At 40.1% G+C, this 21677-nt stretch overlaps 1 protein-coding gene across 3 annotated transcripts in view; it reads right to left on the reverse strand.

The window, feature by feature from the left end:
* slit3 (slit homolog 3 (Drosophila)) overlaps positions 1–21677 on the reverse strand; it is a 235356-nt gene that overhangs the window by 5622 nt on the left and 208057 nt on the right. For all 3 annotated transcript variants that reach the window (XM_061787697.1, XM_061787696.1, XM_061787695.1), the window contains 4 exons: positions 17335–17428; positions 15538–15675; positions 14283–14523; positions 11272–11402 (listed from right to left, as the gene is read on the reverse strand). In XM_061787697.1, coding sequence (XP_061643681.1) covers positions 11272–11402; positions 14283–14523; positions 15538–15675; positions 17335–17428 — 604 coding nt within the window. The remainder of the gene's footprint in view (positions 1–11271; positions 11403–14282; positions 14524–15537; positions 15676–17334; positions 17429–21677) is intronic.

A 21677-nucleotide genomic window follows, 5' to 3' on the forward strand; every position in this document is an offset into this window, starting at 1 on the left:
AAATGATGTTTAAAGCCATTGATTGTGTTTGTCTATGTGCAGAATCGCAGAAAATAAATGGATCAATAAAAAGTATTACAAATGTAAATGACAATGCAAAATGCTAGGATAAAGGATTCAATTAGCATCACAGAGGCAAACAATGCAAAAATGGTAAAATGATTGATGGAACAAAACAAGAATTGAAAAAAAACTAAACAAATGCAACACCTTGGACTGGTAGTTCGAATTTAGTACTTTGCTGTCTTTTGGTCTTTGTTTCTAAATGCTTTTAATCATGAAAAGCACAAGGCGTTACCAATGAGTGTGCCTCGTCCAAAAAGGAGTAAGTCCTAGCTCTTCACCATGACCTGAGGTAAAATATTCCTCAAGATTAAAGTAAATAAATCAACTTTTTGATACCACATTGTAAATATTTTTTATATGACATTACGCAGTTGCACTTGTCCGCATCGCTCAATTCCTGAAAAGAAGACTTGCGAAGACCATCAAACAGAAGCAGAGCGAAGAAGGGATATCAGGCAGCCGAGAGTACTCAGAAGCGAGGCGGAATTAGCAACATTTCTCCTCGCCGGGCAATGTTTATCACTTGATTTTTAATCAATTGATTTTTAATCAATTGTACATTCCAAAGAATAAAACTACAAACTGATCAATGTAGCGCTATAGTGACAGTCTCCCTCTAAATAAGTCTACAATGCTATGCTAGCAGCATAGCAGCTGTGGCTAACGTCACATTGGTTACACTGCTAATGCCAGTTTAGCATTATTAGCTCTGCTATTTTGTTGAAACTGGACAGCGTTCTCTGTGACTATTTATCATGACTGCGCGCTTTCATGTTTGGGAATCACACTCATGCACATCAGTGAGGGGCGCAGATTAGGTCAGAGACTCGGGATGGGGGTGGGAATTAATGAAGTGAGGCTCTACAGCCTTGAAATACCAATTTAATTCATTATGTGACCACGGTCGTAACGCAAAACACTTGTATTACAAATCACGTTTTTCCATGGAAAAGAATGGAAATGCCATTAATCCGTTCCAGCCTTTCCAACAAAAAAAAAAACCTAAATTTTCCTAATGTGCATTTTGAGAAAAAAAAAGTACTATTTTATTGTACTTTATAAAATCAAAGTAATGACAATTAAAAAGAATTTTATCACACTGCTTCAATTGAATGGCCATTGTGCTGCTCTTTCTGGTATGCCCGCCTTGGCCAAAGACATACGGACATAATGTTCAGTGCGGCGTCTCTACTCCTCACAGCTCATCACTACAGCACTAATATTAGTCGTTTTTCGCAGAGGATAAAGAATATATAACTATGGCTATTTTAACCATTAAGTTAGCAGACTGAAAGGCTAAGCTTTGTGGCTGTTTTAAGTGCACAAGGTGGAATTCTCTTTGTTTTAAGTTTAGTTTGATAGTAAACTTCTCCTGGGAGTGGCATTTTTTTGAAGAATTGTTCACTAGTTGCAAAACTCAAAGCACTGCATGTGTCCTGAGATTGGCTGGTGACCAGTCCCCGGTGTGCCAGGCTCAAAGATGTCAGTCAGGAACCTCTTTAGGTGCTTGTGTCCACATCTGTGTTGGATGACTGCGTTTGCACCCAACCAAACAAACTGGCGGACTCTAAAGGGTTCCTGGCGTGAAAGCACGCATAAAGTACATGCTTGTGTCAGTGTTGGAAAAGTCAACCACACTACAAAGTTGGGCAAGAATAGTCCCGACACGGACTATGTTATTCTTTTTTTTTTTCTTCCTCTCCAACACTCCGACACACCCATGTACACATCACCATCTCGACCCGCGTTAACCGCAATGCAAACACACGTTTAGACCCATTTTCCCCAATTTATCCTCGTATATAAAGCTCTGATAATTGGTTCAAGGTGTTACTTGGATTATGGAGACATTCATGCGTTACATCAACAATGACAGATGACTTCCTGCTTTTTCTTTTTTACTTTTTTTTTAAATAATGTTCTACATCAAACTAGTTGAAGATTTTGTTGATTTGCTGAGAGCCAAACCAGATGTATACATGCTTTCTATTAGCTGCCATGTAATTTAATAACGATCAGCATCCAGGCACCGCGATGGCCCCAAAGACCTCGCTCATCTCTTCGACTTTTGCCCTCTTTATCAATCAGAATTGATGCGCTCTTCTTTCCAATCCAATTGCCTTAAAAGCCTTTATTTTACTTTTTGTCCACCCATAATTCCTTTTAGAACAGGGGTGGGCAGACATTTGTGCTCAAGGGCCACATTTATTTTTTAAAACAAACAGATGGGTATGGTCATTTTTAGATGAGGTTTTCTATATATATATATATATATATATATATATATATATATACACATACATACATATATATATACATACATACATACATATATATATATACATACACACATATATATACACACATACATATACATATACATATATATATATATACATATACATATATATATATATTTTTTATTATTTTTTTTATTTTAAAAATCTGTGACAATTGAAACCGATGTACAATTGTTTTTTAAAATAAAGAACAAAGTGAATTATCATGTTTATATTTGACTTATAATTCACTTAAAATTAATTAATTAAAAAATGATATTGATGTTATATTAAATGTTATGGTAAAAGAGTTTATTGTAATAATAAAATGATTAAATTAATTATAATTCATTACGATTGATTTAAGTAAAAATAAAAAACGTTTAATGGAGCAGTAAAATATTTTACTTTAGCAATAAAATATTTCTCATTTTAAAATTTGTCATTTTTAATCATTTAATTATAAATCAATTAGTTAAGGAAATAGTTTATTTTGCTAATACAATGATAATTCATTCTAATTTTGATATTTGTAATCAATTAATGTGGCATCATCAACAAAATATTTATTAATATATTTTTAAAACGAGTAAAATTGTTCATTTTAACAATGTTCTTATTTACAATAAATCAATCAGTTTTCTTTAATAGATGAGTCAATAAAAAAAATAGAAATAAAAATGTTCACTATACTTCTTGCAATCATTTTAATTCACCAATTTTAGGGGGGAAAAAATGCTGAATTAATGCCACAAGTATTGCAGAAGTCTTGCTAATTTCTGTTTTTGAAGCCGCTCTCGAGTTTAAAAATCAAAACGCCACCAGATGGCAGTAGAGCACAAGTGAATTTCCAACCGGGCTGGCACAATGTAAATCCTTCGCGTGTGTGCGTGTGTGTATATTTAGACCTCGGGTAACTGTGTTGGCTGTGTAAGTCAATTAAAAGCAGGTTTTTAGACAAGTTAGTAAACACGCACACAGTAGGAAATAGACAAACACACAAATAGACTTAATTGGATGAGGGAGGGGGAGAAAAAAAAAAAAAGCACCTCAAAAATCATAAACAAATTACGCGCAACCCAGATGTAATTACAAGTAATTGACTACATCTCAAACATCCTCAAAAAATATAAATTTGGAATAGCACCACTTATACTGTTAAACCTATTTAGGTGCCGATGTCGTTTTCCCGGACCTGATTTGTTGATTATTTATGAACTGGTGTTCGTGCAATGCTTGTTTGTATCATCTGTACACACAAGCAAGTCATCGTGTATCAGTGTGTGTGTGTGTGTGGGTCTGTGAGCAGCCCGAGCTGATTAAAGTGACATGGAGCAGACTGCTAGCCACTCCTGTATTATGGTGGTAACCTCAATTAGTCGTCGCTGAGACGGCAGCTGCTTTGCTCTTTGCTTTTCTTTTCTATTTTTTTTCACTCCACTTTTCATTAAAGCCGCTTTCTTATAAAAGTCGCACTGGTCGCCGTTTGATGCAGCGTTCCAGGAATGAGCTGCGCCCTGTTTTCCGAGGCCTCTACTCTAAGGTTTCGCCATCTGAATATTTGAATTGCCTTTGAGCGTTTTAAACCTATAATGTTCATGGAATGTCCGTGTCTTGGGGCCAAAATTCAGTTCAGACGCTTCGACCACAAAAAAAAAAATAAATAAAAAAATCAAGAGCGCCATCGAAATACTGTAGGCTTGTCATAAGCATTACTTGGTATAGCTGTAGCACTTCCATACACATTGTGCGTGAGTTATCAGATTATACTTGTGCAACCAGTGTCATTCAGAATGCATGTCATACTCGAACAAGAGGTGACATTGCAGGGAAAAGAAACCATAGCTCAATGCTATATTATCTTGTCTATATATCTTATCATTATCAATGGCCTTCTTTAGGGATGCATCAATACAACTTTGTTTCAGACAGAGTATGAGTACAAGTACTTAGAGGTACTGATAGTCATGCAACTGCCTTTTTAACCAAATTCTTAAAAAAAAAACACTTTTATTAAACATGGAATATGTTTGATTGAAATAATGTTCTCCCCGTGCCTGCGTGGGTTTTCTCCGGGCACTCCGGTTTTCTCCCACATTCCAAAAACATGCACGGTAGGTTAATTGAAGACTCTAAATTGCCCGTAGGTGTGAATGTGAGTGCGAATGGTTGCTTGTTTATGTGTGCCCTGCGATTGGCCGCCTCCTGCCCGATTATGGTTGGGATGGGCTCCAGCTCTCCCGCGACCCTTGTGAGGATAAGCGGCTCAGAAAATGGATGGATGAAATAACACTTTCTTTGAGTAATCACATTTTCATTACTGACATTTGAACATGTTTTTCGAACACTCTTGTTACGTATTTCACTTAAATGTAGCCTGTAACACAAGGTAGTTCAGTTATCTGTCTTAGTACGAACACTAGGGGGCACTATGTAAACGTTGTACCTACAGTAGATAAGAGAAGAAGAAATAAGAGACGAAGAAGAAAGTAGAGTGTGGTTGTCGCCACCTGTGCAGAGCATAATTTGCAGTCGGCTAAAAGTGTTGTCACCTGTGTTTACATGGAAGTATCTCCACACGGCTAACATGGCTCCTATCCGGAATGTATACACCAGGCTGCTGAAGTTGTATTGGTGTGTAGTAGCGGTGGTTTTTTTACGAGTATGAGTACGGAACACATGTACAGTATCAGCACCGATACCGTTCCTAGCATTTTTTTAAATGAAAAACCAACTAAATGCATATTTGCTCATCTCCAGTATTATCTGTTACTGTAAACATTTCAAATTTCCATTTGATATGATGAGTGAAAGACATTTTTTACAATCTAGCAGGAAATGCGAGATAAAGCAACAGAATTCTTTGGACTCTTTTTCAATAACAATAATTTCAATAAGAGAATTATTCCCCAAAAACAACACCATAAGTATTATGGAACGTGTGTACGAAAATATACCTATTTTGTAATTAAATCTAAAATACATCCTGGTGGAAGAAACAGCACCATCTGTTGGATAATGGGGGGGGGGGGGGGGGGCGCTTTATCCCAACGGATTCTTAAGTTTTCTTTCAATGGAAACAGAGTTGTTGTAAGGAAGCCATATTTAAGGCCTTTTAAGGCCAATTCAATTTAAGACCTCACAATCACTAATTATGGCCAATAGAATAAAAAAAGTTCGTTTTTTTTTTTTTTTTAATACATTTCATCAAGCAGACTGATAAATCTGTCAAATTCTTTCCAAAGAAGATATACTGTAGTATTTGTTGATTGCATCTGTGGCAATTATTTGTAAGGACAATCAATTTTAAGACTTTTTAAAGAGCTGCCAACATGCTGGGGTACGACTTACTGTACTTGAATGGACTTTACAGTACATTTCACCTCCCCCAAGTAGTACAATTCCCTCATTCGCTGGCATCTATTTTCTTGCTCCCCGCCCCGAGTTCTTCCTGCGTCCCATCAACAACTCTTGCCCCACCGCTGTCTATCATACTGTCCTAAACTCCGTCCCCATCCTCCCTTCAACCTTCTGTTGCCGGCTGTTGAGTAACAGTACAGGTAGACTCATTGTGTCTGACCTGATGGGAGATTAACGTGGCATTTAGTAAAGGCCAGCGCATTAAAACAACAAATGCATTCTCTTTCACACACACACACACACACACACAAATGGATTACCATCTCATACAAACAGAGTGGAAGGATTTCCTCCATTGTCTTGACCCTTATCATGCATCACTTTTTTGTTTTCATGCTTTCAATCAATCTACATTGAACCTCTGTCCATCGTTCGACCATTACATTTTTTGAAAAATACTTTTACCGCTCCCACACACTTTTAACACAAAGCTTATTAAAACATATTTTTTAAACACATCCTAAATGTATTTGAACATTAAAAAAGCATGAAATGAATAGCAAGTACAGTCTGCATTGTATTGCCTGTGTGTTAGATATGTGGCTTTAAGAGGCGGGGCCCGTTGGGGTGAAGTGCAATGCCAGCGAGCCTGCGTGACTGTCCGGGTGTGAGCTGTGGCTGTCAGCAGCTCCTGCATGAGTGTGCTCATTGTGTTTATGTTTTCACTGTTCTTCCGAGCGTTCAATAAACAGCTACAATGTGCATCTGCGACTGAGGCGCTCCTTTCCCACACACGAGGGCATTACAGTAAGTAAAGTGTAAAAAAACCATCAAAAAATGGTAGCCACAAACTGCAGATTTCCATGATATAACTAAGATTTAAGCGGCACAAAAAAAATCTGTGGTATATCAGTAGCGGGTGACCCAATGAGTGTAACAGTAACATCCTGTCACATTTGCCAAACTCCTCCCGAGACCTAACAGTTTCATTTTCATGACGTAGTTGCTCATTTTGCATGCAAAAAACAAAGTGTTTGTTTACATCCGTTTACAAGTGAGATGACTCACTCCAAGTTAGTCTCGCTTGGTTTTTGGCAGCCAAAACGCTGCAATTGAGCCCAACGTCGAAGTGCCTCAAAAATGGCACTTTTGTTTTTGTTTTTTTTCTTCTCTTGATCCCAAAGTGCTGCGCTCAGATTGCGGCGGCAGCAAAAGTTGTGGCGCTCAGTGTCGCGTTGAGGTTTTGACTTTGGTTCATGCAGTCATTTTTTTGTCCAAATCGGGGTCGATAGGATTTGAGCTGATCAGACTCATGTAATCAAAAAATGGCACACAGTTAGAAATGCATAGTGGATTGCGGTGGAAGAGTTGGGCCGCGTTCGATCTACCTCCAAACTGCTGAATAGTGAGTATTGTGGAAACAGTGTGTTCAACTCAAAGAATCTGTTTCCTGCCTTAACTTGGCTAAATATGGAAAAACTAAATATTGACCCCTCTGAATCGATGAATTAAACAATCACTCTGATTGGTTGTGCTACACCTCTTAGTTCCTCCAGAGTAGGGTACACACATACTGATAATCAGGCCAAATTTTAGCAATATCTCCACATTATGATGAAAGTCAACAAAGGTCTGATTGTCAGATGTCTCGAAAAGATTATCCTGAGCGATTATCTTGTGGTGTGGGATATGTTAAGAGGGATTTTTCCTCCCTGATCTGCTAGGGAAACGTTTTGGGGCTGACACTCCTAAAGTGTTAAACTTGTTCAATATTTAAAATAGCAAATCCTAACGCGTGCTGTCAACAGTGAGTTGGGCCAAGCTACGGACTGATTGTGATGTGAAACGGAACGATAGCCAGTTATGAAGCATAGCCTGGCTTCTAGCTTCTATTTCTGCTCTGACAACCATTTATTCTTCCTTTTATTTTCCAGCAGCCTGTTTGCCCTGTGGCACTATACTGCCTTTCACAGGTCAATCTTGGTACTACAACAGATATCTGGTTTGGGAAAGGAGACTCACGGATGTCAGTGTTAACGTTATGTGTGTGGTGTGCTTTATTGGTCAGCTGGAGTACACCACGTTATAAGAGCAGGAAGAACAAACTTGTTGATTCTTCATCGTTGTGTGTGGGGTCTCGCTCACATTTGAAAAATCGCAGTTAAACATGTTGAGCAGTGAGGTTAGAGCAAAGGCAGTGGTATCAGTGATCTCTGACTGTGCAAATGGAGCCAAATCCCCACGGAAACATTCTGACAATTTGTCAAAGGTCTTCCCAGAGGAGGAGAAACAGTGTACCACTTCTATATCTTCTTCTGCTTTTCACTTCCTGTAGGTTCAATGTCTTACTATTTATGCAATTTTTAGTACTTTGTGTAGTCTTAGTTTTTGTGTGTCCATTTCCACTCCCAATCCCTGCTTCCTTTAGCATCACTCATCTGTCTCTCGACCGGGCAGGAGTGGCCCCTGTCACGATAACGAGAGTTGACAAGGATAATTCTCGGACTGGGTCTGTGGTTGACTCCCCCGCCCTCCGTGGGGCGCTCCATCCCGCCGTCATCTCCGCACTTAATCATCTGCTTCCAACACGCTCCTCTGCTGGACCACCTATTTCACACAAACTTGTGTCTGTCATAGTCTCAGACTTTAGTCAATCTATCCAGTATCTCAATGCTCTAGAAATGCAAATGGACCTGCTGCTATTCTCTTAGTGGATAAAAAGCACCTTGCACATTTACGTGCAAAAAAGCCTTCAAAATCAAACGCATGTGTCATCATCCATTCTAACGATTTTCAAAGTCATAGAGCCATGAGTGAGATGCAATCAATACAAAATTGAGTTGATGAAAGTTATTATGCGGAAATGAATCTGCAAGCACTTACCTCATGTAACTGCCTTCTTTCTTGAATGATTTCATTGATCGATTTTAATCAAACAAGCCTAATAAAATATATTACTATCACTATATTTATTCGTTGTAAAAAAAACAAAAAACAAACAAAACAAAAAAAACATCTGGACTTTCAATATAGGCGACAACAGTTTGTAGAAGAAATGTCCAGAGGCTGATGTTTTTTACCTAAATGTGGGCAGGCCAAAATCTGGCTCAATTTCAAAGTCTGCCATCAGAAAATAAGTCCAAAATTACTACTGAGTATATTTTGTGGGGAATTTCTTTTCTGCATTGATCGTTTCTAGGTCCAGAACTATGGAATAAATGCCAATGTTGATAGCATTAGAGAGGTCCTTTAAAAATAAACACTTTACAACATTGCACATTTTTCCCCTTTTATCAAGAATTGAGTCTTGTTGGAGGCCTGCATGAATGAAATCCTAGTTACTATATATAGCATTGCTAAAAGGACAGATCTAATGGTGGCCCAAGACATGCATCAACTGTACATCTGGTTACAAGTCTTATCAGAGATACAATATGGGTTTTTACAGTGTGAGGCCTTTATGGTTCCTTAATACAAAAAACTGTGAAAATCCAAGCGTAATTGACACCCAAACAGCTTTGTAATTACCTATAGATGCCACAAAATGGTGGCAAATCACTCCCCCCCCCCCCCCCACTAGGCTAAGTAAGACTATGATCTTACTAAATTAAACTTCTTCCCTCAATTCAATATAGTTCTTTGGCCACAAGAGGCTACCAAAGCAACAATTTTACATTAGACATGGTTTTGGCCTGAAAACATAAAATCCGCAAATAGGTGAATTTGCGAATGCTGAACTGCAAATATGTGGGGGTTCACCATAAACACAAACCGATTCTTGTGGTTGCACGTCTGCTTCCCCATTCTTATGGTTGTAAAAACAGCTTCCACGTTCACTGTGTTACAATGAATGTCGTATATGGGACACCAAACTACAAACTATTCCTGGACATCTGGTTTATTGGTTTTCAATGAGTTCGCCAATAACCCCAAAAATGTTTAACTTCGTTTTAACAAAGTGATTGAATGACTTTATACTTGTTGCGCAAACTCCGCTTTGATTGGCTCCAACCCCCTTCTCTAGCCCCGAACAGGATAAGCTGTGTAGGAAATGGATGATTTAAGCATGTGGCGCTCCCAAAAAAAGAGCACACACTAATGTCTTTGAGGAATAAATCCTCATCCTATTAATGTAAGGTGACTGCACTTTTACGTCTATAAAAATAAATGTTCAATAAAACTCGGTACACAGAGTGTATTCATTTATGCTAACGCTGTAATCGCTTGCTCTACAAAATAGGACCCCCCTCTGGAAAAAAATGTGTCCTCTAGTTAAAACTGTGTATTGGTTTTGAAATGCTGAAACCACACGTAAGCAAGTTTTATCAGTTAAACAATCAACAGGGAACAATTCAAATGTTTTATGACGCCTTATGGTTAAAGTCTGAGTGAAAAATGCGCGGTCGGTCAGAATGGTTTGTTTTGAACCGAGCATTTTTGTTAACGTACAATCGTGGTTTGTGCAAGAGAAATGAAAAATTCCTGACGGCCTTCGGTGGTTTCCAAAAAGATGTCTGATTATATAAATGTATGACTAGACATCTCACTTGATTTCTATTCGGTTTCTGGTTTCACGTCTTTTTTTTCTTCTTTTTTTACAAGGCTGCATGATTAGCAAAGTTCAAAATCAATTGTTGACATCCCTCTGGCTAATTTCATAGTCTATGCCTGCTAATCATTGCGAAATGAAGGTCTCAACTTGACAGTCTCAATTTAAACTTGGCAATGGGAATGCCACCAAAGACTGCATTTTTTTCTGTAGGGAGAGTCTCCAAATGTACGCATTTTCATCCTTCGGCCATCACCCCCTCTCCCCTTGAAGTTTGTTGAATGTCTCCAAAACTATTTCAGCTGTTTTTTTTGTTTTTTTTTATATGTTCCAGTTGCCTTAGTAAGTGTAGAGGTATTATCTCAGATTATCATCCCCTTTACTGCAATTTAGCATGGAATATCAATTCCTATGAAAATGTGAACAAATCTTTTATACAAAATCCAAAGGCTTAAGGCTGGCTAACGCACTTGAATGCGGTCTCTTGTGACAGCTGTTTGAAGTCTCACCTCCAAAGAGTTTTGTTGCCTTTCTCTTGGGTCTGCAACCATCTCGTCGGGATTACGGTGGAATTTTGGGAAATTGGTGTTTGTTTATAGAGGGAAGCACTCCGATATGGATCTGTGAGTCAGTGAGTGCTGGGAAGAATCAGTCTGTGGATTAGCGTGCTCGGCCAACTCACTACTGAAAAGCTCACAATGTCAAAGCCCGATTGAAAATGTAACCTTGAGTATATGGGTATACACTACTTTTTGTAGTTGACCGAACATTAAAAATAAATAAATAAATAAAAAATAAAAAGTTGTCTAGAGCTCCTTTTCCTTTAATTAAAGTGGATACTTTAACCACTAAGGTGGAACCGGTACAATTTGGGCTTCATCCACAATTTTCTGGAAAGATAAACCTCTAATGACTTCACAACAGGTGGTTTCACACATTCAGCAGACATGCCCACAGCGTTTAAGAGGGGAGACAACTTTAATTTAATAAAAAATTTTATGTGTGCGTATGTCATACCTGTACACTGTAGTGGGAGGATAGCTGGCCATGTCGTAGATGAGTCGTATGTGTCCTTGGTACAGTTCCAGAGCCAGGGGGTCGTGATCCTCCTTATACAACAAAATACCGTTGTCTTTGTCGGTGGCCACCTGAGGGGGAGATACGCATGACACGATTTACACATCATTCCGGTATCTCATGCATTATTCTATCAGCGCACCGCGCAAAATCTGCCACGTGTGGCAGGACAAACCGCTCGATAATGTACAGCCACTGAGATAATTTTGATCAATAATAGTTCAGTGTGCACAAAAACACTCCAAATTACACGGCCGCCTAGCAGATAAAAAGCTTCGAAAACTTCTCACATGGAGATAACAAGTGTGTCTCTAATTTCTGGACATGCTCTCGTGAGAATTTAGTTGGGAGTTGTAGGAAGAGTTAAAAACAAGTACATTTACACTGTTGGCTAAATCCCAGACCCAGGAGCTATGATAATAAGTCTTTCATATCGAACAGAAATAACATTTGCAGCGTGTTTTAAAAGCTGAAAGCACTAAGCTCTGTTGATCTATTCTGTCTGTTCAACGCTGATGTTCGCTGGCGTTCGAGTAGCACCAGGCTGGCAAGCGGCGGCTTCTTTCCAATGCTGTCGAAATGTACCTAAAAGAGACTTTTTCAAACACTGCAGAAATGAAAGAAGAAGAGCACTGCGAAAGAAACGGATAAGTGATGACCCTAACCCTAACCACTTAATTCTAAAAGAACTCACCTGAAAATCCACATTGGACTGGCTGAGCACTACCAAACTCAGGCTACATTTAAGCTATGTTAGTGCCTTGCCGTGACTTGTGGCCAGAGCAGTTTGTGTATGAATCTGCTTATTACTTGTTTATTTTGTTTTTGATAGAAAACTAATATCAAATGTTTATTGAGGGCCAGAATACATGTGCCCCCCTTTGCTGACGCCGACTCTGGAGCGGGACTCGGCAGGGGAGCTTAATTTAATTCTGACGGGGCAACAAACGTGCTACAAAGCTGCTTAGCATCCATGTTTCCCCAATTGAAAGCCTCGAAAGAATATGAGAAACTTGAGGGACCCCATCAGAATGTAATTGCCCGGTAGGGAACGTACTGGCATCCGTGGTAAAGCATAGCCCTAACCCTAGTGTTCCTTTGAGCCTGTTGGTCTCAGAAGCTCCTCCCCTACCCACAGCCTGTTACAGATACCGTGATAGACCATGAGAAAACTTAACAAGACTTGTATACAGAAGCATAAAAGCCAAAAGCACACTACGTTTTGCTCGAACGGGGCTGTCGTGACCGCTGGGAACATAGTTTGAACGCAGCCTAACAGGTGGCCATGTGGCTGCAGGGGGCCAAACACTTAACACTGCAGCTTTACCGTGGAACTCTGCCAAGTCCACAGCTGCTAACAAGCTGCCGGAGAGAAGACCGAGAGAGAGAGAGAAAAGATAGAGATATGAACAAAGGTTGGATGAGAGAATGTGTTAAAAAGGGAACAAGTATAGAGTGATTTATGAAGGGCTGTCAATGCAACCCCCCACACCCCCCAAGAAGTAGAGGACTCGGTGCTGATTTAACAGCTTTGGCATTGAAAAGTGAAAAGCTGCTCGCGGGAAGGTGGAAGCACACGTTCACATTCGCACTGGTGTTGAACATAAGTGTTCTACTTTTATGGTTTCAGTCTGTTTCGTTGCACGCTATGTCTTTAAAAAAAAAAAGGACCATGAAAATACACCTCAATTGGGATTTGACTTTCAGAAGTCCAGAATAATCCACAGTGAAAATTGTAGTGTAATGTGTGTGTGCGTGTGTGTGAGTGGACAGCATGTCTTGGATGCAGCTTGTTGCGGATGTAGATTCAATTTAAGAGTTTCAAAGCTACATTTTAACCTTCCTATGTTCGTTTCTTAGGTACAGTACACCAGCAATGCTCAGGGTTCAACAAAAAAATGTAAAAAGGAAAAAAAAGGCCATTTAAAATATACATTTGAACCGTATTTTAAATACATTAATGGAAAAAATGTATTACTTTTTAATAATTAGATATAATGTAAGTACAGTATACAGTGTGTGCTATTCATTTTATTCATTTAAAATAAAATAAAAAATAATGCCAGCAGAAGAAGCTCCATACAAATTTTGTATATTTAAAAAAATAATATGCATTTTTGGGATTTGTATTGTAACTTTAAAACAGTCAATTCAACCCACAACATAATACGATGCTTAATAAATAAATATATAATCATCCATAATATTTTTCCAATTTTGAAATATGAAAAAAACAATTAGATCTAAAAATATATGTTTCTAAATAATCAGATAATGCAGTTAATAATGTTAGCCATGGTTTATTATTAGATTATTAGAAACAAAACAAAAAATAAAAAACAATAAAAATTAAAAACTCTTAAATAAATAGTTAATGTGTCAATAAAGATGTATTTTTTTTAAATTACTGTTAAAATTGAAAAGAAGAAATAAGAGGTTTTGTACAATTTCTATACAAAAAAATCCTGGACTTTCAAAGTTTGGCTATCACCACTCAAATTCATGTTCATGACAATTATATGGGCGGCACGGTGGACGACTGGTTAGAGCGTCAGCCTCACAGTTCTGAGGACCGGGGTTCAATCCCCAGCCCCGCCTGTGTGGAGTTTGCATGTTCTCCCCGTGCCTGCGTGGGTTTTCTCCGGGCACTCCGGTATCCTCCCACATCCCAAAAACATGCATTAATTGGAGACTCTAAATTGCCCGTAGGTGTGACTGTGAGTGTGAATGGTTGTTTGTTTCTATGTGCCCTGCGATTGGCTGGCAACCAGTTCAGGGTGTACCCCGCCTCCGGCCCGATGATAGCTGGGATAGGTTCCAGCGAGCCCGCGACCCTAGTGAGGAGAAGCGGTTCAGAAAATGGATGGATGGGATGGACAATTATGTGTGCATATGTGCCGCCCCCCCCCCCCCCCCCCCCCCCCCCCTCCCCCAAATAAATGCAAGCATACCTGGAACGCAATGTGAGCATTGGGGCGGAGCTTCGCGCCCGGGAGCTCTATGTATGCCTCGCGTCCCAGGAAATGGACGGTGGCCATCTTGTCACATTTGTTGCCGTAGAAACCGGGCATGCAGCGGCAGACGGGCTCGCCGGCCACCAGCAGGCACTGGGCGCCGTTTTGGCAGTCGGTCTGGTCACAGGGGCTGGTCTGCAGCAAAATCATGGGTGGGGGATTCTCGCAGAACAGCCCGCTGGAAGGACAAGTACGTCGTTAAAGGGATGTTTTGAAATCTTGAGATTGTGATGGGGCAGTGTGGGGCAGTATAATACAGTCTTCCGAACACAAATGATGAAGAATTTCACGACGACTGTAAGTGACACAGTAAGCTGCAGTAATAATCATTTATTTTTTTGCAGAGGACAAAGAATAGATGCCTGCCTGTGAGTATTGGTATATTGTCTGTCTACACGTGTAGATGCACTGTTTGTGTTCAAATATCCGTTGCGTTGCGTGTTCTAACACTGCCACATAGATGCTACTCCTTAGCCCGTCTATGGCATATTCCATTGTTTTCATTAGATCAGTGAACTTTAAGGCAAAGTTACATGGTTGTTTTAAATACATGCGTGATTCTCGTTTTCAAGCTTCAATTTGGAGTGGTATTGTGCAGCTTAAACCCTCTTTTTTGAAGAAAAACTGCTGCTATTGTCATGTGGGAGGAGTTCACCGCACACATACAGTGCTCGTATCTCAAATTTTTGCTCGCAAATGAAATTTTAAAAATTGGCAGAATCATGGCTCGTATCTTGAAAAACCTTTAAGTTGGATCACTTTAATCTCAAGGAACCAGTGTATTTCTTTTTATGGTTGGTACCATATGGGCTACAAGTCTAAAACGGGAATAATATACAATCTATAAATAACAAAATCATACACTGTACAACATTATTAAAAAAAAAACTATGATGTTATACTCGAGTTTAACAACATGAGTGAGTGCAGGGACAGAATTCACAAAACTGTTTTTGGAGCCAGAATTATGCTGCATTTATGTTCCACCCTTTCATTCCAGCAAACAAACAAACAAAAAAAAAAAACGTTCCTGTTGCTAGAAACGTTGACAACTTTGAACATTACAGGACTTTCACAAGCTTTTTCTTGCATATGTCACATGCACACAAACACTGTATAAAGGCAGTCTAGTGTGTATGTGACACTTGCGCGTGTGTAGCTCTCGTCTTTCGAAATGAGTTGTGACTCTCACCTGAAGCCCTCCTTGCAGACACACGTGTAGCCGTTGACGGCGTCCACGCACTCGGCGCCATGTTGACACTTGTTCTCCAGACAGTCGTCGTAGTCCTGCTCACAGAAATGGCCCACGTAGCCAGGCAAACACTCACACCTGCAGAAATATGGCCAGCATTATTATTGCTGGATAGGCATAATTGTCGGCTTAAATCGGTAGTCTTTTGTGTCATTTATAGTCAAGTTGTGGTGAATATGTCAATCTCCTCTTGGCTTTGTGAAGTAACGTCAGAGTGGAAATGAGTTAATTTTTGTCATTCTCGTTAGGTAGTTATCGGCATCTGTAACACATTTAGTATTAGTATTCGTATTTCACCAATTGTAGACATGCTAACTCTCGTAGCTGGCTGCAAACATTCATTTCAGACATTATTATATCAAGGGTACCTTGAATTTGTCAAAGGCTGATGTGTGGTGCTCTTGTAAATGTGATATCGTATTGCCTCAGTTATCAGCCGCGCTTCGTGAGCACATTTTGCACATTGTTGCTCGACCAAGCTGTGGTCCCCAAAAAATTCCCAAAAGAAAAAGTTGCTCGATAAGGGGAAAAGTCACAAGGCTTACTGACTGCTCGCACCAACAACGGGAAGAGGGAGGGGTCGTGAAAAAAACAAAAACAAAACAATAGCTCATATTGCTGATGGAAGGCTTTAGCGGTTTTGAAACGGTGACTTTTGACCAGCGCATGCCTATAGCTGCTTTGAACCAAAAGGACCAGTTTCCTGTTCAATTTCAGTTGGGGATGCACCAATACCGGTACCATTATTGGTGTCGATACTTTACCTCTGCACAGTATCAGTACTTGTAAATAGTCTCAGATACTGTACACACCAAAACAACATCATTAACATCAGCCTGACAAACTATATATATTCCAGGTATAAACCATGTCAGCCGTGTGTGTTAAAGGACACTGATGACAACACTTTTAGGCAACTGCATAGTATGCTTTGGAAAATGGATGACGTTTCTCATGCCCCGTCGCCCGTGTGTGGTGAGTCATGTTTCTTTGATGGTCCAGAATAGCTGATAATTAGGTGTTCATATTCCCTTCGTGTTTCGTATTCTACCGTGTAAAGTGTAACAGCTTTTAAAAATGGAGATAAGGTGGTTGCACAAGTGTGCACACCCTCTTATAATAGGGATGTGGCTGTGTTCAGAATTAACTAATTACATGCAATATAATGTAACATGGTAGTCAGCACACATGAGCCACCATTTAAAATACCTTTGATAAACCAGCTGTTCTAGTAGGTGTTTTCTCACATTGTCTTTGTAGCATAAGCTTAATAGTTTTGGGCTAACACTGGCTACTTTTTGGAACTGTTCACTGTTCCTTCCACATTCATTAATACCGAAGTTCCAGTTGAAGACAAACAACCCAAAGGTGTGATGCTACGTATGCTATGTATCGTGTTCTTTTGGTGATCTTGAGCAATTTTTTTTTATGTCACAAAACCTGGCATTCAAACATTTGTGTGTAGAATTTGTATATCAATTGTAAGTGCTATCTGCTGAGGCCATTTGCTAGTATGTTAATATAAAACTATTTAGATAGTTTCCCATTCTCTATCCGTCCACCCCATTCCCATATATCATCAAGGGACCTTCTTCAATTTCAGTACCGACTTTGACTCAAGGATGAACTGATCTGATATTTTTGGATGATCAAAGGTGACCTCTAAAGGATTTTTTATGGCTTTCTGATTCACCCGCTGGGCTTTTTTTCCACCCCTCTTCCTACACCGCCACTCACCTATAACTGCGACCGACGTGGACGCACTTGGAATCATGCTCACAGGGGTCGAAACCGGGGAGACAGGGATCCAGCACTTCCTCACACAGGTCACCTGGTGTCAGCGAGAGGCAGAAATAATGAGAAAGAATATGGCACAGACAAACATTTGCAATGTGATGTAAGTGATTAAGGCCCGTCAGGTCAGTCTAAGCTTTACAACATATGTTAACATAAAAGCAGGGCATAAATCAAAGGAGACATTAATAGTCAGAAAAGGGTGGGAAAAAGGTCTAATTTATGTGCCTCTACGTCATTCTGACGGCATTAAAACACGTCTTCATTCTGTGCTTGCTTTAATCTAATCCTGATGCCCCCCCAAACTCCCACCATGTCTGTCTCTACTAGCCTTTTCCCAAGACCTTTATAGCCTTGCTGGTAAATTACACCGTGGAATCAGCTGGAAACAACAGAAAAAAAGTGATTTCAGGTTATCTTATCAACATGAATCCGAGTAAGGCTGTATTACACAGTTAGAAATGTGTTCTAACAGCAGCATCTTGACAAAATAACTATGCAGGAGAAGAAAACCAAAGGAACATGTTCATCCTTTCCTCAGATGAACATAATTCGGATTTAGTGCTTTGCTACCGCTTAGCGGAGTGCTTTATTTTCCTATAGTCACCAATAATTCACAACATAAGTCTATATATAGCCACTAAATAACAATTAAATGGTTCTATAGATGAGATGAAGAGTTACTCAATAAAGCATGCATTAAGTACATTATCCTTCTGATTAATTATAGATCAAATGAAAAATGTTACTTGTAAAGATCGAACCATATTCTTTTAATAGAATGTGAAACGAAAACCACACTAGGACCAAAGTCCACAGGAATTTTAGCCTGTATTTCACAGTCCCAGTGGGATCTTCCTCTCCAAGTATAATAGCCCCCCTGACCTTTCTGTTAAGCCTCCACTTTCAAGTGTCCAGCTCACAAAAGACATGCTGATCTTCAGGTGCTTAACATCTTCAGAGGACCTTAACTCTCACTGACCATTTGACCTTTTTGTCCAACATTTGACATCACCCAAAAAGAGTGAGACAGTTTTGTTTTGTTGTACATGTCCACTTTATATGAGAGAGGGAAGCTTTCTTCCCCAAATGATAGAGAATGAGAAGGTAAAGCAGGTAGCTTAATGATTAGACTATAGTGCGTCCAAAATTACATAAAAACTTGGGTGACATCCCCGTCATAGAAATGGAACTCTGTTGTAAACTGAAGACACCCTGTAGACAGATAGTAACAGTGTTCTACAAGGCTCTTTACTAAGCCTACTGATTTTTACATAATACTCCATATTAATATCAAAATTGTCTTGCATTACAGTCAAAAACTAGTGGTGTTCCACATTCTTGATACCAGATGCAGCCATCCATCCATTTTCCATACCGCTTATCCTCACTAGGGTTGCGGGCATGCTGGAGCCTATCCCAGCTGACTCTGGGCGAGAGGCGGTGTACAACCTGAACTGCTTCCCAGCCAATCGCAGGGCACATATAAACAACAACCATCTGCACTCACATTCACACCTACAGGCAAGTTTGAGTCTTCAATTAACCTACCATACATGTTTTTGGGATGTGGGAGGAAACCGGAGTACCCGGAGAACACCCACACAGGCACAGAAGAACATGCAAACTCCACACAGCCGAAGCCGGATTTGAACCAGGGTCCTCAGAACTATGAGGAACCCTGCTAATCAGTGGTCCACCGTGCCGCTGATACCAAGTCCACTCTAAATAAATGTCACTATTACTTGCCATTCCAGTAAGATAGTTACAGTAGATGAGAGATTATTACAGGGAGTTCTTGGTTTATGTCAGTTTCGAAGTTACAAACAGCCTGCAAAGAATTAGTTTTCGCAGTGGCATAAAAACATGTGGTCACGTGGCACAAAAAGGCACGCTGAGTTCAGTTTTTTAATTTGTTTTCTTTATTTTGTATGGAACCTATCCTCAGCTATTCACAGTTTTTGTGGTCTTTCTATAACACTCAAAGATGCCACAAGACGGCGGCAAAGCCCTGGCTAATGGGAAAGTAGTAATTAGTGTCAAGGAATTATGTTGATGGGATACACTCGACTGAGAGACATGCTTTGTATGTTGGGGAGGAGCTCAGTTTAGCCTGGGTTGTTAATGGAAGTGACAGCATCTTCACTGCATTTTAGTGCCTTTTTTAGTTTATTTAAAACAAAAATCTAATCTGTAAGCCATTTATTTTTTTAGGGTAACATTCTCAAAGGTGTTTAAAAGGATATTCAAATGTTTTCGGATCATAATTGCTGGTATATTTAGGGTTTCAAAAAAATTCTAAAGATTTTTGGGAGAGTGTCAATTAATCACGTGTTTTTTCTCTATTTGGGCTCAGTCCTTATCCTGCACAAATATCGGAGGTTTACACAACTGCATTCCGACTTACGTACACATTCCGATTACATCGCCGCCATAGGAACGGAACCAAGGACCCCCTGTATAGTTAATGTTTCATGATAGTGACCACGGACCTGATCATTTCTATTTCCATTATTTCCTATGGGGAAAAAAAGTTTCACAGCCAACCAGCATTGCGGTAGTAATGTAAAAGCTGCTTTGGCTGGGCTGGAGAAGGCTGAGTGAGTACCGTATTTTCACGACCATAAGGCATACTTAAAAGTCTTAAATTTTCTCCAAAATGGACAGGGCGCCTTATAATACAGCGCACCTTATGAGTGCAGAGTTCCAAAAGAGTTACCATGCCTGTGCCTTATGTATGTGTTAAATACAGAAATAGACCCCGTAACTGAGACTGCACCTTTTAATACGGTGCGCCTTATGATCGCGAAAACACGGTAAGTGTACTCTTAAAGTGACACCGGATGATTGGACCACAGGCCACTGAACCATGAGCCAGCCCTGTGTGTGTGTGTGTGTGTGCGTGCGTGCGCAAAAAAGGAGGCTGGCAGCGTGAGAGGCTTCTGCATGCCAATAAATGTAATGACACTGTGTGTGTATCTTGAATGAGGTCCAGCATTATTGGATTGTGTGTGTGTACTTTAGTTTAGAGGACAGTGTCAAGCTAACAAAGAAAAAACTTAACTCCTTACTCAGCAGCTGGTGTCGCTTGACTCTCCCTCCCACTTTCAGCACCTCTCCCACACATCTTTCCTCCTCACATTATCAACCCCCTTCTTGACCTCTTTTCATTTGATGACATTTTTATGTTTTCTTCACACACACACACGCTCTCTCTCTCTCTTTCTCTCTCTCATGCTCCCTCGTCTGCTGCCCCGAACTTCCTTCAGAAGCAGCGTCGGGGTCACTGCAGACTGGCTGTCCATAACGGACTCGCCAGCTGGAAAAAGTGGAAATGGCCATTTTTGTGCGAGTAAGCAGTTGTGCAGGGAGCATCAGCGGGAAACAGTTTAAGTGACCTGAAAGTCACTCACTCACTTTCGTCACATTTCCACCAAGGAGTGCATTTTAGTTAGGGTCAACGCAATCTATGCTGTGGGTGGGGATTTCCTGACATGGGTTTTCTTTCTTGCACGGGGTGAGTAGGCTGAAGGGTGATAGGTGCATCAGCTATGTACATAGTATGTGGGTTAACATCTTAAATCTTTAAATGTGAAAGAGCCTACACATGAGAAAAAACATAGGCATAGTTGTGCTTAAGTAGGATACACAATACCAAAAATCAAACCAACTACACTCCTAAATTGGCCCCAAAAAGAAGGGGACACACATACCAATAATCTGTATAAATTTGACTTTTTAATCTATAAATTACCAAAGCAATTGGACTACACCTCTTAGCCTCTAGACAGGTTTATCCACATCCCATCAATGGGTCCAAATTTGACACCTCTCAATCAACTAACTAACCAATCAGATTATTAATTATTAACCAAACCTGTTGACTATTGGACGGAGCATTTTCTGGCAACGCAAGCACACTGTGTGGTGTGCATGTAAATAACAGGCTCTTTTGCATGTTTTGGTACAAGAAATGGATGAGTTAATTCATTGTTGACAGGAAACTAATAAACATTTATTGATTGGCAGTATGTACACCCCTGCGCTGACGTCGACTCTGGAGCTGGGCCCGGCGGGGGCACTTCAATCGACTCTGCTGGGGTCAAAAACTGCCAGACATCCACGTTTCTGCAGTAGAATGCCTTGACAGAACCTGAGAAACGCGAGGGACCCCATCAGAACCGTGGTAAACCGCAGGCCGAAATGAGTGCGCCTTTGAGTCTCCGGGACTCAGCAGCCCCTCCCTACCCACAGCCCATCACGGATACCGTGATAGACCGTGAGAA

The sequence above is a fragment of the Phyllopteryx taeniolatus genome, chromosome 10 (assembly GCF_024500385.1).
Source record: "Phyllopteryx taeniolatus isolate TA_2022b chromosome 10, UOR_Ptae_1.2, whole genome shotgun sequence".
Taxonomy (NCBI): Eukaryota; Metazoa; Chordata; class Actinopteri; order Syngnathiformes; family Syngnathidae; genus Phyllopteryx; species Phyllopteryx taeniolatus.